Source organism: Scyliorhinus torazame, chromosome 7 (genome assembly GCF_047496885.1).
Source record: "Scyliorhinus torazame isolate Kashiwa2021f chromosome 7, sScyTor2.1, whole genome shotgun sequence".
Classification (NCBI taxonomy): Eukaryota; Metazoa; Chordata; class Chondrichthyes; order Carcharhiniformes; family Scyliorhinidae; genus Scyliorhinus; species Scyliorhinus torazame.
Genome location: NC_092713.1, coordinates 102,648,209 through 102,664,922, shown reverse-complemented (window position 1 = coordinate 102,664,922; position 16,714 = coordinate 102,648,209). Strand labels below are relative to the sequence as shown.

Genomic DNA, 16,714 nt, shown 5'->3' with positions numbered 1-16,714 from the left:
GTTCGCGCATCTTAGGGGACTGAAGGCGGATGTGGTAATGTTGCAGGAGATGCACCTTACAGTAACTGACCAGATTTGATTGAGGAAAGGCTGGGTCAGTCAGGTCTTTCACTCGGGACTAGACTCAAAGACTAGAGGGCTCGCGATCTTGATCAATAAGCGGGTGGTGTTTGAGGCGGGTAGAATCATCTCGGATGTGGGAGGTCAGTACATTATGGTCAGTGGGAAACTGGAGGGGGTGCAGGTGGTATTAGTAAATGTGTATGCGCCAAATTGGGATGATGTGGAGTTTACAAAGAGGATGCTGGGGAAGATACCGGACCTGGACTCGCACAGGTTGGTCATGGGAGAGGACTTTAACCCAGTTATTGACCCTGGCTTGGACCGGTCAAGCTTGAAAACGGGCAGGGTGCCAGCAATGGCAAAGGAACTAAAAGGGTTCATGGAGCAGATGGGGGAAGTGGATCCATGGAGATTTGGGCAGCCGAGGGTGAAGGAGTTCTCCTACTCATACGTGCATAAAGTATACTCCCGGATTGATTTCTTTATTTTGAGCAGGGCCTTACTGGCAGGGGTGGGGGACGCGGGGTACTCGGCGATCACAATTTCAGATCATGCTCTGCACTGGGTTGACGTGCAGGTTAGTAGAGACAGTAACCAGTGCCCGGACTGGACGTTAGATGTGGGACTTTTGGCTGATGAAGAGGTGTGCGAGCGGCTGAGAAAATGTATTCAGTACTCCACCATCTCCGTGAGAGTCTGGGGGCAATGGAGGAGACGTGGGAGCAGAGGGAGCACCGGTCTGGTCCCCAATATGTAATAACCGGTTTGCCCCAGGAAGTATGGATGGGGGGTTCCGGATATGGCGGAGAGCAGGGATTGAGAGGATGGGGGATATGTTTATAGAGGGGAGCTTTCTGAGTATGAGGAGAAGTTTGGGTCGGTGAGGGGAAACAAATTCAAGTATCTGCAGGTGCGGGACTTCCTACGTAAACAGGTGTCAACCTTCCTGCTCCTACCGCTAAGGGGGATTCAGGACAGGGTCATTTCCAGAGGGTGGGTAGGAGAAGGGAGCGTCTCTGACGTTTACAAGGAACTTATGGAGTCGGAGGAGACACAGACCGAGGCGCTGAAGCTCAAGTGGGAGCAGGAGCTGGGAGGAGAGATAGAGAATGGTCTATAGGCGGACGCATTGAGTAGATACAATTCATTGTCGTTCACCGGGCTCCCATGACAGTGGCCCAGATGAGCAAATTCTTTGGGGTGGAAGACAGGTGTGCAGAATTGTGTGGGAGGACCAACGAACCATGTCCACATGTTCTGGGCATGTCCAAAGCTTAGGGGATTTTGGCAGGGGTTTGCAGATGTCATGTCCACGGTGTTAAAAACAAGGGTGGCGCTGAGTCCAAAAGTGGCGATTTTTGGGGTGTCGGAAGACTCGGGAATCCAGGAGGAGAAAGAGGCAGACGTTCTAGCCTTTGCTTCCCTGGTAGTTCGGAGACGGATACTATTAGCTTGGAGGGACTCAAAGCCCCCGAAGTCGAAGACCTGGCTATCGGACATGGCTAGCTTTCTCTTTTTGGAGAAAATCAAGTTTGCTTTGAGAGGGTCACTGTTATGGTTCGCCTGGAGGTGGCAACCGTTCATAGACTTCTTCGCGGAAAATTAATCGTCAGCAGAAGGGGGGTTAGTTTAGCTTAGAGTAGGGGCTTAATAAAGGTGGGACCTGTAAGGAAGAGAGACGGCTTTTGCTCTATGTTTATAGTTTCATGTACATAGTTTATTTTGTTGTCGTTATAATACAAAAAATACCTCAATAAAATGTTTATTAAAAAATATATAATCAGAACATCTGCAATGTTCTTTCCTACTTCCATGAAATCCCCCCAGGGAGGTTGGGGGGGGGGGGGGGGGGGGGGGGAGGGTGGAGGAAACATCTGGTCCTGCAGATTGGATACTCTTTAATGTCATTATTTTCTTCATCATTGCTAATTTGCTTATGTAAATTCTGTCAAGTCTCCCTCTGTATCTGATTCAATGTTACTTTCCTTAGGATATCCTCTTCTTCATAAACTGACACAAAGTTATTCTTTCATTGCAGCCACTTCAATGTATGAAAAATTTACCCATTTAACTGATCACCCTGCTGCAGCAATTTTCAGCCTCTGATTATTTAAAGGCTGCAGCCTGATTTTCCAAACTGCCCTCTCCTTCATCACACTCTATTCTTGCCTTACATGGACGTTGTGCTACTGAATGGCTAATGGCTATTTAAATGAACTAACCCAGCTTCAGCAGGTTAAGTCCTGGCTCTTAGACACTAGTGTAAAAAGACCCACAAGAGACATTCACAGAGTCATGATAATTAAATGAAGTGACATCCTACTCAGATTGCAGCTCAAGTAACAGCTGTCACAAAAAATCCCTGCTATTTTACTGGACCTGATTCCTGCCTGTCTGTAATCATTTTGGAAGTTCAATCCATTCCAGATTCTCTACCTCTGAGAGTTGTCGATGTTCAGACATTGAGAGCGCAATCTTCCGGCCTTGTTATACTCGCACTCAAGCATAACGAGGCCGGTGAATAGCGGGAGTGGCCAAAAACGAGATCCGCACCAAGCGCCAAACAGTTTGTGATGCAATCAGCCCGCTCCTGTAGGCGAATTCGGAATCTCGGCATGGCATGGCGAGAAACCAATTATCACCACTTAAGCCCCATTTCCATACAATCAATGAGAGCCACGCCATATCCAACGGCCTCTCAATCGGCCTCCCCAGCAAGTGCTCATGCTGATGCCGATTAGTACTCCTTTTGAAAACCTGATGGAAGGGCTTCCGTGGGGAGCCGAGGAGGTGAGTAGCCATCTTTGCTCACAGACAAAGAGCCCGGAGGCGCTGGGCTTGCCACCCCAGGGCTAGGCACGGGGTGGGGACCCTTCGCAGGGGTGGGCTGCCATGGTAGGGTGGAGGCACTGGGAAGGGAAACTAGGGGGGGGGGCAATTGCTCATGGCACCACCAAGCCAACTCCATTCCAGGGGCAACCCTTGTCCCTGCCGGTCTGCCCCACTGATCACCCATAACCCCCACCGGGGGGCGGGTAATGTAGCATGTGGGAGTCATTGCCTAGCATTCCAATCGCACCTTGATGCCTGGACACTGCGCTTGAACACTGCGGGAGGCAACACCACACACGCAGCAGCCAACATCCAAACACTCGGGATGGGACACGGCTCCGGGGACATGTCCACGGCCCAGAGGCTTAGTGATCACCGGGTGGGAGGGGGGGGCAAAGAGTTATGGAAGAAAGTGACAGAGGCATCATAATGGTTGTGCAAAACGTTTCATGTGCTGTACAATACCCCATCCCGATAGTGCCGGCCCCCAAGCCCACCCTCTAGCTGCCCCCCACCCCTTCCTCTCTACCTACCCCCCATCCCTTCCCCTCTACCCCGGTGCCCTCCGTGATCCTCAACGTTCCTGGCCCTCCTAGCTCTACCACTACGCCTTGGCATTTCCCCAGGATGCACATCTGAGGTGGAGGCAGCCAGCTGCTTACCTTGTCCTGTAGCCCTCGATGGCCTTGTCTCAGGGCGTCCTGTGGGCCGGAGGGCCCTTTGTTGGTGGCACATGCACAGCCGTGCCACCCTGTCCCGTGTGCTGCCTGCGAAATGTGGCTTCATCAGAGGGGTGGAACTTTGCTGATTGTGGGAGAGCTTTTCCTGAAGAGACACAGAGAAAGCATGGTTCAGTGGGGGGAAAGGGGGTGTGAAGGCAGGGTTGGGGGGGATGTGGGAGGGAAGGCTGAAGGTCACTTGCAGAGTTTCAGGGTGATGCTCTCTTGAGGCGGGGGGGGGGGGGGTGGCGTTAGTGTCGGCTCAATCGTGCTGCCCAATGTAGGTCGTTGACCTTCTTCCTGTACTGCTGGCCAGTCCTCTTGGTCATACTGTTGGAACTAACGGCTGCCGCCACCTCATCCCAGGGAACCCCGGGGGAACAGAACATCCCCCCTGGTCCCCACCGCGTCCAGGAGCCTTCCCAGGTCAGCGTCCCTGAATCTTGGGGCTGATCTCCTCGGCACCATTATTGTGAGCTGGCTGGCGTTGGCCAAGCAAGTGCAGCTTTGTTAGCGGGGGGACTGCCGAGCGCGGTCCCAACGAATCGGCGGCTGTGCCGTTATTTGCGGCCAGAAGCCTGTGGGGCCTCCTTAAGTGGATCAATTAACGTTGAATTGTGTTGCCGGTTTCACTGTGCCGAATGCCAGGAAACACACGGCAATTCCCACTCGCTAATACACTTGTAAATATTTCTGTAGAATCGCGCCCTGAGTATATAGTCGAGATGGGTGTCAGCAGATTTTGGGATACCTAAGGGGACCAAGGGATCTGTGATTAGCACAGGAATTGAGTTGAGATGGAAGATCATGTTGAATGGCAGATCAGGCTCGAATGGCTAAATGGTTTATTTCTGATCCTATTATGTTCTTGTGTTCAATGTAAAAAGTTTTTTGCATTATGTGCTTTCTTGCTTCACAGTGGTAATCATTGAAATTGATAAAGATGCATATTCAGTAAATAGAGAAAATCTTGGGAAAATGTTGATAACATTTATTGTACCAAATCTCTCTAAATACATGAAGGGGCTACCTTTCTCTGTTAATTCACTGGCTGACCCAATCATTGCAAAATTGCTTACTTGGCCTATTTATTTTTTAATTATTAATGCTCATATTAAAATTGAACCCAATGTATTAGTCAGTGCAATACCATAGGGAATGAAACCCCAAGGATCCATTTGGTTTGTCTGATGTGACACTACTCATGATCCACACTGCCTACTCTCATGAGAGTCAGATTACAGGCTATCATCCATACCAAAAAAACAAGTAAGTAGTTATTTAAAAGTTGCAATCAAAACTCTCATTCTATGGCCACAGACTCCCTGCCTCTCCCTATGATGATTCACAGGCCAGCAATATGAAAACTGTCAGTTATCTCTTTTTCTAGCCCGTTATTAGAAGAATTGGCAGCTAGCAGTATTTGCATCTTGAAATGGTGCTGTGCACTCCCAAGGCAGCAGGACCACATCATTTGCATTGCTGAACAGCCCCTGAAATCACCGCATATATTTGTGGAGGTTTGGTACAATAATTGTAATGTAACAGTATCATCCTTTTCCAAGATGCTCTCAGATTCCTGAATACGTATCTGTCAATTTTAATGATTACTACTGTTATATTGTTGCTATAAGGCTTGTTAAATTGAACCGAAGAAATAGGCATGATGTGGAGATGCCGGCGTTGGACTGGGGTGAGCACAGTACGAAGTCTTACAACACCAGGTTAAAGTCCAACAGGTTTGTTTCGATGTCACTAGCTTTGTCGCATGTCGATGTCGCAGGCAGCACACGGGACACGCGAAGAAATAGGAGCAGAAGGAGACCATTCAGCCCTTCATGAGAGCTTTCTTGTGCACAGACTTCACACTAGACATATGTTGCAGATTCCAGTTCAATGCTTGACTGGCAGTAAGCTTTCGAAGGCTCAGCACCATTTCTATAGCTACTTGCAATTGTCTTTAATTGACGTAAACTTCAATTGAAGTTTGTCTGTCTTAAATTTCCCTGTGTTAGCTTTTTCTGTGAGAAATTAAGAAGCAAGTAAAATAAAGTCTATGAGTGGACTGTCAATTGGTCTGCAATAAATCCCTGAGTGCCTCATAAAAAATTAAATAAAATTAACAAAATATTTGAAAAGTTAAGTGTTGCTCATGATCATAAGAACAGGAGTAGCCCGTTTAGCACCACCCCCCGCAACACGACCTGAGCCTGAATTGCTATTCAATGAGATTGTGGTCGATGACCGAACTCCAAATATCAACTGTTGTCCCATATCCCTTAATACATTTAGTTAACAAAAATCCATAAGTCTCAGATTAACAATTGAGCAATTGAAAAATTTCACAGTGATCATTCGCCTTATCCATTGTTATCAACTCCAATAATTTTCTGACAACAGATGTTAGGCTAACTGGTCTCAAATTCTCTGTTTTTCCACTGTCGCTTTCCTTAATAAGCGGACTGACTTATATAATTTATCAATCTGAAGGAATGTTTCCAGAATCTAGTGAACATCATACAATTGTAGTTAGGACATATACAAATTGCTCTCACCGACTTTCTTTAAAATCCTGGGATCCTTGTCAATAGTGTCATTACTTTCTTTAATACTGTTAATATTGGTGAGTCCCTATCTATCCCTGATTTAATATTAATTTATTTGGCATGGTTGACCCACATCATCATGCTTCAAAGCCTCCCCATCGTCATCCAGCGGGCTGCACTTGTCCTGTCCCATTCTTATCAATCTGATCATAGCCAGAGAATCATCTGCAATGCCTTCTCTTCCCATTCCCACACCATTACCTCTAGTTTCCCATGAGGATCTCTCCTTGGCTTATCCATATATGTCATCAAAATGCTGAAAACACAGACAGTTAGTTTTCACATATATACCGGTGACAGCTATCGCCTCTCAACTCGTCCACTGTCTCTAAATTATCAGACTGCTTATCTGATACCCAATACTGGATGTGCAGAAATTTGATTCAATTAAGTATTGAGAGGATCAAGGCCATTATCTATAATCTCCACTACAAGTTCCAATCCCCAATCACCAATTACATCTCTCTCCCTGGGACTGTCTTCACAAGACTGTGGTCAACCTTGGGGTGTCACATTTGACCCAGCGCTGAGCTTCCGACCATATCTACACCATTAATAAGACAACTTATTTCCTTAACGTCACCTGACTCTGTCCCTGCCTCAGCTTATCTGCTGCTGAAACTCTCATCTATGCCTTTGTCAGCCCTAAACTTGACTATTCAATGCATTCTTGGCCAGCCTCCCAGATTCTAACTTGAGGCCATCCAAAATTTGCTGTCAATATACTTACTAGCAACAAGTCCTGTACATCCATCACCTATGTGCTCTTTGATCTATTTTGGCATCCAGCTAGCCCCTCCTTCTCTCGGTAATCTCCTCCAGCTCCCCACAACCCTCCAAGATTTATCTGCCCATTTTCATTCTGGCCTCTTGAGCATCTCAGATTTTAGTTGTTCTACTCATGGTGCAGTGCCTTCAGATGTAAACTCCACAAGTTCCGTAATTTCCTCCCTAAACCTCTTTGACATTACCTCCCTTCTCCCTTCAAGAGACTCCTTTGAACTTATCTCTTTGATCAAACATTTGATCATCTGTCTAATATCTTGTATAGCTCAGTGTCAAATTTTGATTTACAATGCTCCTTTTGTGAAATGTCTTGAAATGTTAAAGATGCCATAGAAATCCATGTTTTGTTGTTTATATTATTCCCTCAATGAAATGGTCCACAAGCAGGAAATCAGCTTTCTTATGTAAGCTGACTGTACTCAACTCTATCAGTTCACAACTTCTTTTGACCCTGTGACCACTTCTGTATTGGCAGACTTTCTTCCTGACATCAAACATAGATGAGCTATATTTTTATCATTCCAGACCTCACCACAAGCTCTTATCTTCTGCCACTGATTTCATAAATGCTTATGGTTGTCCCACCTAGTCTCTCCTTCCATGACTCACTGTCCATTCTCTGTCTATTCCTGTTTACTATTTCCCCGCACCCCCTCTCTGAAAAGAGCCATGGGATATAACCTTGTGTTATAGTTTGTTATTCACAGCACAGAAGGAGGCCATTCGACCCATTGTGTCCACATCGGCTCCCAAAAGAGTTACCTAGCTAATCCCATTCCCCAGCCCTATCTCCGTAGCCCTCTAAATGAATTCCTTTCAGATATGTATCCAGCTCCCTTTTGAAACCACCTATGGAATCCGCTTCCACCTGTCGGCAGCGCATTCCAAATCCCAACAACTGAAATTTCTCATCTCATTCCTAGCTCCCTTGCTGACCATCTTGAAACTATGACCTCTAGTCACTGACATATGACACTGACATACTAACTAGTGGCAACAGAATATCCTTCTTTACCCTGTTCATAATTTCGAATACCTCAATAAGGTCACCTCTTAGTTTAATAATAGAAAGCACTGACGACAAAATATAGTACTCTGTTTGTTGGGTATGATTTACTTCCTGTCAATATACACGGCAAACCTGACCCAAATAAACACAAACCATATGTTGTTTGAAAAATGCTGGGTGGTTAGTGTATCACTGCCTTTCAGAACAATTGCCTCAGCCTATGGCACTGGTGTCATTCTTACCATGCAGCATTTTCTGTTTTCCCCTCTTGAGTTCCTTTGGGACTGTCCGATCATTGCTGGCTTAAGCCGAACCTTTTTGAAATGCTTTTTGATTGCCTTTAGAGAAATAACCACAATAATCCAATTTGGATTGGATTATTTCCAATTTTTTTATACTTGAGTGGATTATCCTGTGGGGAGTGGGGATTTTGTCTACTGAGGGTCTACCCCCTGTGGTACGTCTGTGCTTTATAGTCATAGAGTTCAGCTGCTAGCCAGCAGCTGTTAAATTTTACTTGATTTATATTACTCAGTTGCATTTTTGTTTTTAAAAAAAGCAGTTGTAGATCAGTACCATTGCTGCTTGATGAATGTTCCAGAATTTGCTAGTGGGCAAACCAGTTGACCTTTAACCTTCCTGGGCAGTCGGTTGATGTGCTTTGACGTTTGTGTTAAGCTGCTGGGCGGGGAGGCAGTAGGGGAGGAGTAATTAATTATCCTGGACAAGACTAGGGAATGGAGAGAGAGAGAGACTAAGTCTGGAGGAGAAGGTCTTCTGCTTGTTGACTTGGACTCGGACAGTGTCTTCAGCATGATGAATATTTGGAGAATAATGGACCCGTGCTTTTCGCTGTGTAAAACTGTCACAGCTGACTGGCTTACTGTGACTGCTGCTACTTGGTATATGTGAACGTGAATGCTGCTGTTCAATCGAATCATTATCATCCTGTCTTCATGGAACTTGATTTACTGTGTTTTTTTAAGATAAAGTAATTGCCCGCAGTATTTCCCGTTGACTGCATCGAAGTGTTCCTGACGGGGAGATGGCTCCTCTGTGGCTGGCCATGCTATCAAAGAGCAGCCCTATCTACCGAGACTCCCTCTTCTCCTTCTCCTTGTGCAGTGCCCGTAACCTGGAGAGGGAAATTATCTTTCTTCGCAAACAGATGGAGAAGGAGCGAAGTCTGCTACATGGGCAGCTGAAAAATTTAAGACAGCAGCAGCAGATCCTGACTGCAAGCACCAGAGAGGAACTTGACAAGTAAGAGGTGCACTCTAGCTATACCTGAATCAGTGAGGCAATCCAAGATGCTAGAGGAACTTTTTGTTAACCCCTTAATTAAATGAGTTGTCAACAAGCATGTAACTCAAACATTAGTTATGCTTTTTGTGAAATTTAATATCTGTGCAGATTGTAAACATCATGTAAACTTGGAAAGTTAGAGGTTGGAGGAAGGGAAAGTGGCAGAGTTAGGTATGACGGTATCAGTTTGAAATATATCAATGGAAATGTCCTGAAATTGGGTAAGAAGTTAGCACCTGAAGCCTAATGAAGTTGCTGAGGTATATTTCCTTGCAAGTTTTAGACACAGAGTGCCTTGTTTTTGGGGTCCCTTTTTAAAGTTGTTATAATGCAGTAGTTATGTATATGTTGTAGCTTGGTGAGTTATACAGGTTAGGTTAATATGGTTGCAGTGCAGATTAATTGCATTGTGTATGCAGGTTAATATAGTCAATGTGTGTAGACTGTTGAGGGTCTTTGTACAGACAGATTAATATAATCAGTATGGGTAGGTCATTCCAGCTCCTATTACAGATTAATGTAGTCATTGTGCGCAGTTTATTGCAGATTAATATTGTTAGTGTGTGGATGCGTTATTACACGTTAATATAGTCAGTGGGATCAGTTTATTACAAGTTAATACGGTCAGTATGTGTAGGTCATTACAGTCTCTACAGATTAATACAGCTGATGTATTTTCATAGATCAAATAATATACTAAATACAGGTTAATATAGCTGAGATGGGTCGATTATTACAGCTGCTGTACATGCAAGTTAGTGGTCTCTGCCTATACAAGTAAATTAATTCACTGTCTGTGCATATAGGTTAATATAATTGCTCCATGTTCAGTGTAGCAGTTATTGAATATAAAGTGTAATGCATATGCTACACATGCAGTTAGTACAGACACTAGTCACAATTTAACACCATCGTTGTAAATACTGGTCAGTACAATTACTGTGTATGCAGGTTCAATACATTGTTATTGCATCAGGAATTCATTCATTGCTTATGCAATTAACACAGGTGCTGTATACCCACATTAATATAATTGCTACAAATAAAAGTTAATGTACTCATTGTATATTCTGGTTACTGTACTTACAAGTTAATGTACTCGGTACAGTAATGTAATGATTGCATAGGCAGGTACAGCAATGTAATGATTGCATAGGCAGAGAGTGGATACGGTAGCTGCCGGGGAGGGAGCCAGGTAGGGTGTGGGGCATGAGCCAAGAGCTGGTCTAGGAAGGGTCATGGCTGATCAACAGGGCAGGGGGGTAGGGTGCCCCCCCGGCTCGGCTGGTCACGTGGAATGTTCATGGACTGAATGGGCCGGTCAAAAGAGCCCGGGTGTTCGCACACTTGAGGCAGCTGAAGGCAGACGTGGCCATGTTGCAAGAGACGCACTTGAAGCTGGGAGACCAAGTTAGACTGAAAAAGGGATGGGTCGGACAGGTGTTTTTCATTCAGGATTGGACTTTAAAACAAGGGGGGTGCAATTCTGGTTAATAAAATGATGGCAATCGAGGGGGGAAAGATAGAGGCAGACCCGGGGGGTAGATTTATTATGGTTAGTGGGAAGCTGGAGGGACTGGCTATGGTGTTGGTGAATACATACCCCCAAAACTGGGATGATGTTGTGTTTGTCAGGAGAGTGCTGGGGAATATTCCGGACCTCGACTCGCACCGGCTGATTATAGGGGGGGATTCTAACACGGTTCTGGATCCGAGACTAGACCGGTCGAGTTCCAGGTCAGGAAAAGTATCAGCAATGGCAAAAGAGTTGCGGGGGTTTATGGAGTGCATGGGGGGGATGGATCCGTGGAGATTCGGGAGGCCAAGGAGTAAGGAGTATTCATTTTACTCACACGTGCACAAGGTGTATTCCGGGATAGACATTTTTGTACTTGACAAAACGCTGTTAGCAGGGGTGGGGGGCACTGCATACTCAGCAATCGTGGTGTCGGATCACTCCCCACATTGGATAGACCTACGGGTGAGCACAGGAAAGACCCAGCGTCCACAGTGGAGGTTAGATGTGGGGCTGTTAGCGGAGGATGAGATCTGTGAGCGGGTGAGGGAGGCCATTTGGGGGTACATAAAGAGCAATGACACGGGTGAGACCACGGCAGGGGTGGTTTGGGAAGCATTGAAGGCGGTTATCAGAGGGGAATTTATCTCGATTCGGGCCCAGAGGGAGAAGGCTGAACGGGCGGAGTTGAACAGGCTGGTAGGTGAAATCTTACAGGTGGACAGGAGATATACGGAGTCGCGGGATGAGGAATTCCTTAAGGAGCGCCAGAGACTTCAAATGGAATTTGGGCTCCTGTCCACAGGTAACACAGAGACAGCTAAGGGGCGATATACAAATATGGGGAGAAAGCTAGTAGGATGCTAGCACATCAGCTGAGGAAGCAGGAGGCAGCGTGAGAAATTGGAAAGTAAAGGATATGAGGGGGAAGGTGGTGGTGGACCCGGGGGCGGTAAATGATGTGTTTCACAAATTCTATTGTCGACTTTATAAATTGGAAACCCCAGCCGGGGAGGAGGGTATGAATCGATTTTTGGGGGGGTTGGAGTTCCCGAAGGTAGATGAGGAGCTGGTGGAAGGCATAGGGGGCCCAATTGGGCTCGGGGAGGTGATAGACGGATTGGGGGCGATGCAATCGGGTAAGGCCCAGGGACCTGATGGATACCCAGTGGAGTTTTATTAAAAGTTTTCTGGGTTAATGGGGCCGCTCCTGGTTAAGGCCTTTAATGAGGAGTTGGGAGTGCTCCCCCCAACGTTATCACAGGCATCGATCTCTCTCTTCTTGAAGCGGGAGAAGGACCCAGAGAGCTGCGGATCATACAGGCCGATCTCCCTTTTGAACGTAGACGCTAAATTGCTGGCACAGATCTTGACCACACATATAGAGAATTGTGTCCCGGAGGTAATCGGGGAGGACCAGACGGGATTTGTGAAGGGCACGTACCTGATGTCCAACATTAGACGGCTTTTAAATGTTATAAAAATGCCAGCCGGAGGGGCGCGAGGTAGAGGTAGTAGTAGCCATGGATGCAGAAAAGGCCTTTGACCGGGTGGAGTGGAAGTACCTATGGGATATTCTAGGCAGGTTCGGGTTTGGGCAGGGATTTGTGGATTGTGTCCGGTTGCTATATCAGGCTCTGGTGGCGAACGTAGGAATCAACCGGGTCCGGTCAGAATATTTTAGTCTTTGTAGGGGGACAAGATAGGGATGCCGGTTCTCCCCACTACTGTTTGCCCTGGCCATAGAGCCCTTGGCAATGGCCCTTAGGTCATCGAATGTCTTGACGGGGGATAGTGAGAGGTGGGGTGGAGCATAGTCTCGCTCTACGCAGATGATTTACTTCTTTATATCACAGATCCGTTGGGGGGGGGATGGCTGGAATCATGGAGACACTAGAAGAATTTGGGCGGTTTTCAGGCTACAAGCTAAATATGGGAAAGAGCGAGGTGTTTGTGATTCAGGCACGGGGGCAGGAAAGGAAACTTTTAAAGTGGTGGGCAAGAGTTTCAGGTATCTGGGGATTCAGGTGGCTAAGGATTGAGGGAAACGCCACAAGTTAAATTTGGGTAAAGCGGTCGATCAGATGAAAAGGGATTTCCGCAGGTGGGACACGCTCCCGCTGACACTGCGGGGAGGGTACAGACGGTGAAGATGACAGTACTCCCGAGGCTGCTGTTCTTTTTTCAATGTCTCCCAATTTTTGTCCCGAAGGCCTTTTGTAGGACAATGAATGCGGTGATCTCGGGTTTTGTGTGGGCTGGTAAAAGCCCGAGGGTGAAGAAGGCACTCCTGGAACGGGGCCGTGGGGAGGGGGGCTTGGCCCTTCCGAGCTTCATCAATTATTACTGGGTGGCCAACATATCGATGGTCAGGAAGTGGGTAGTGGGGGAGGGGTCGGTTTGGGAACGAGTGGAGGCGGCATCTTGTAAGGGCACAAGTTTGGAAGCTTTATTAACGGCGCCCCTGCCGTTCTCGCCGGCTCGGTACTCCACAAGCCCAGTGGCAGCCCTGAGGGTGTGGGGGCAATGGAGACAGCACATGGGATTGGAGGGGGCGTCAGTGTGGTCACCGAACTGTGACAATCGCTGTTTTGGTCTGGGGGGGCTGGATGCGGGCTTTAGAAGATGGCAGCGGGCAGGGATTGAGAGATTCGGGGATCTCTTCATTCAGGAGGGTTTCCTGAGCCTAGAGGCATTAGAGAAGGAGTTTGAATTGCCGGGTGGGAATGGGTTTCAGTACGTACAGGTACGGGATTTTGTCCGGAGGCAGGTTCCAAGCTTTCCTCGCCTTCCCCAGCGGGGACTACAGGATAAGGTGATGTCAAAAACAGGAGTTGGGGAGGGGAGGGTCTCAGAGATATACAAGGAATTGATGGAGTGGGAAGGGGTCCCAATCGGGGAGGTGAATAGGAAGTGGGAGGAAGAGTTGGGAGGGGAGTTGGAAGTCGGACTATGGGAAAAGGCCTTGAGGAGAGTCAATTCATCCTCGTCGTGTGCCAGGCTTAGCTTGATCCAGTTCAAGGTGGTTCATAGGGCCCATAGGACTGTGGCCTGGAAGTAGGTTTTTTGAGGAAGTGTAGGATAGGTGCGTACGCTGTGGGGTAAGCCCGGCAAATCATATAAATATATTTTGGGCGGGTCCGAAGTTGAGGGGATTCTGGCAGGGATTTGTGGACGTCATGTCAGAGGTCCTGGAAGGGAGGGTGACTCCGAGTCCAGAATGACAATATTTGGGGTTCAGAAGATCCGGGGGCCGGGGCGGGGGGAGTCCGATATTCTGGCCTTCTCCTCCCTGGTGGCCCGGAGACGGATTTTGCTGGGATGGAGGGACTCGGAATCTCCAAAGTCAGGAGTGCGGGTTAGCAACATGGCAGGGTTTCTCAGGCTGGAAAAGATTAAGTTCGCCTTGAGAGGTTCAACTCGGGTTTGCCCGGAGGTGGCAGTCGTTCATCGACTCGTTCAAGGAAAATTGAACGTCAGCAGCAAGAGGGGGAGGGGAAAAGGTGGGGGGAGGAAAATGGGAGGCATGGTAGTGTAAGACAAGGACAGGGAACCTAATATATGTGTAATTAGGAAATAGGGCAGGCGTAGTAGGGGATGTTATTATGTTTTTTGCGTGTGTCGGCCCACGCGGTTGTTTAAGAAATGTTAAAGTGTTTAAACTGTGAAAATTACAAATGCTTCAATAAAATATTCTCTAAAAAAAAATGATTGCATAGGCAGGCTAAAGCAATCACTGGAGATACAGGTCAAGGCTGGTACTATACAGGAAATGTTGAAGCTTTTTACACAAGTTAATCTACTCATTGTATCGTCTATACTATTGCTGTCTATACAAGTAAATGTGGCACAGGTTAGTGTCCTGCTGTATGTACAGGTCGGTGTATAGGCAATTAATGTAATGACTATAGGCAATTAATGTAATGACTGTATAGGCAATTAATGTAATGACTGTATATACAGGTTAAAGCAATTGTTCTATATACAAACCAATATTGTCACTATACAGTAAAATGCAGAAGCTGTACATACTAATTAATTTATCTGCTGCTGTGTGTGTGAGTTAATACAATCCATGTGCAGATTAAATGGAGATGCTTTCTGTACTGTCATTGGTTAAGACAGATCCTGTGCAGAGAAATTAACACAACTGTTGTGCCTCCAGGTTACTACTGTTGTGCTTATTCATAGATAGAATTTACAGTGCAGAAGGAGGCCATTCGGCCCATCGAGTCTGCACCGGCTCTTGGAAAGAGCACCCTACCCAAGGTCAACATCTCCACCCTATCCCCATAACCCCACCCAACACTAAGGGCAATTTTGGACACTAAGGGCAATTTAGCATGGCCAATCCACCTAACCTGCACGTCTTTGGGCTGTGGGAAGAAACCGGAGCACCCGGAGGAAACCCCCGCACACACGGGGAGGATGTGCAGACTCCGCACAGACAGTGACCCAAGCCGGAATCGAACCTGGGACCCTGGAGCTGTGAAGCAATTGTGCTATCCACAATGCTACCGTGCTGCCCGAAAATCATGAAATCACCATACACAAATCACTGTAAATAACACGTCAACACAGTCCTGTACAGAAGTAATACAACATTGGGAATACAGATGAGTGTGTTGCATGTGGATGCCAATACTGTTCATGAAAGTACAGGTTAACCCAATGATTGCATATAAAGGTAAATAATAGTCATTGTTAGACCATAATGCATGCACATAACTCTGCTGATTTTCTTGATGATTACATAAAACGAAACCCACAGAAACTTAGGAATGTAAGGATTATTTCAACCACTTGGGCAATAATGAAATCTGTCTCAGTGTCACTTTTCTCGAATTTTCCTCTTTTCACAGTTGGTGTATTTTTATGATGTAATTTTGGATGACGCCATTGAAAAACCCTTCCACTCTGGATTACAGTTTATAATTATGTCTGGGGCAGATTGTTAATTGTTATCTGCACATCCTAAAATGAAAAAGGTTGTTCAGAATCATATTGTATGGTTTAAAGTATGGTGTGTTTGGTTTCCTCTTTAATAACAAGTCTACAAATGGAAGATATCCCTCTCCACCCATTATTGTGGTAGAGGAGAACTTTACTCTGCTTCTGCCTGTGCTTTATCTTACAAGCTTGAGACTAACACTTGGTATTTTTTTAACAATATTTTTATTGAAATTTTAATGTTTTTATATCAAAAAGTTTACAAAACACAAGGGTACCAACACATATATCAGAAAAAGTACAAGCAGCAACAGTAATAGGAACCCCCAAAACCGAAATACCCCCCAGAACTATCCCCTCACTAACCTCCGTCCCTCTTCCCCTCCCCCCTCCCATTAACAACTAACAGTGACCAGCTCTTTTTGGTGCAAATAAATGGCTCCCATCTACGATACAACCCATTGATCGACCCCCTTCTCGCGGTACAAGAATTCCATCAAATCGCCCAGCCGTGCTTTGGCCTTGGGTGGCGTAGCCTGTCTCCAGCTCAACAATATCCGTTGGCGGGCCAACAGCAATGCAAATGCCAAAGTATCAAGCCATCCTCAATTCCATTTGGTCCGACACCCCAAATACAGCAACAAATGGACAGGGCTTGAAGTCAATATTCAGGATTGCCGATATAATGTGGTAAAAGAACCCCCAAAACCCCACCAACCTGGGACAGGAGCAAAACATGTGCGTATGGTGAACAGGCCCTTTCGAGCACCGCTCACATTTATCCTCGACCCCTTCAAAATTTGAGTAATAGTCAATGATTATCAAATAGTCACAGCCTTGAAAGTAAAATATGTCCATGGTGACTTTTATCCATGGTTGAGTAACTAGTTTGCTTTCCGACAAGGTCTGCTTACATTGAGCCAGTTGG

At 46.4% G+C, this 16,714-nt stretch overlaps 1 protein-coding gene across 19 annotated transcripts in view; it reads left to right on the top strand.

Moving 5' to 3' along the window:
- Window positions 1-16,714, top strand: part of pde4dip (phosphodiesterase 4D interacting protein) — an 888,328-nt gene that overhangs the window by 765,696 nt on the left and 105,918 nt on the right. For 17 of the 19 annotated variants that reach the window (XM_072511203.1, XM_072511204.1, XM_072511190.1 and 14 more), the window contains one exon: window positions 9,141-9,278. The exons of the other annotated variants lie outside the window; for them this stretch is intronic. In XM_072511203.1, coding sequence (XP_072367304.1) covers window positions 9,141-9,278 — 138 coding nt within the window. The remainder of the gene's footprint in view (window positions 1-9,140; window positions 9,279-16,714) is intronic. 19 annotated transcript variants of the gene reach the window in all.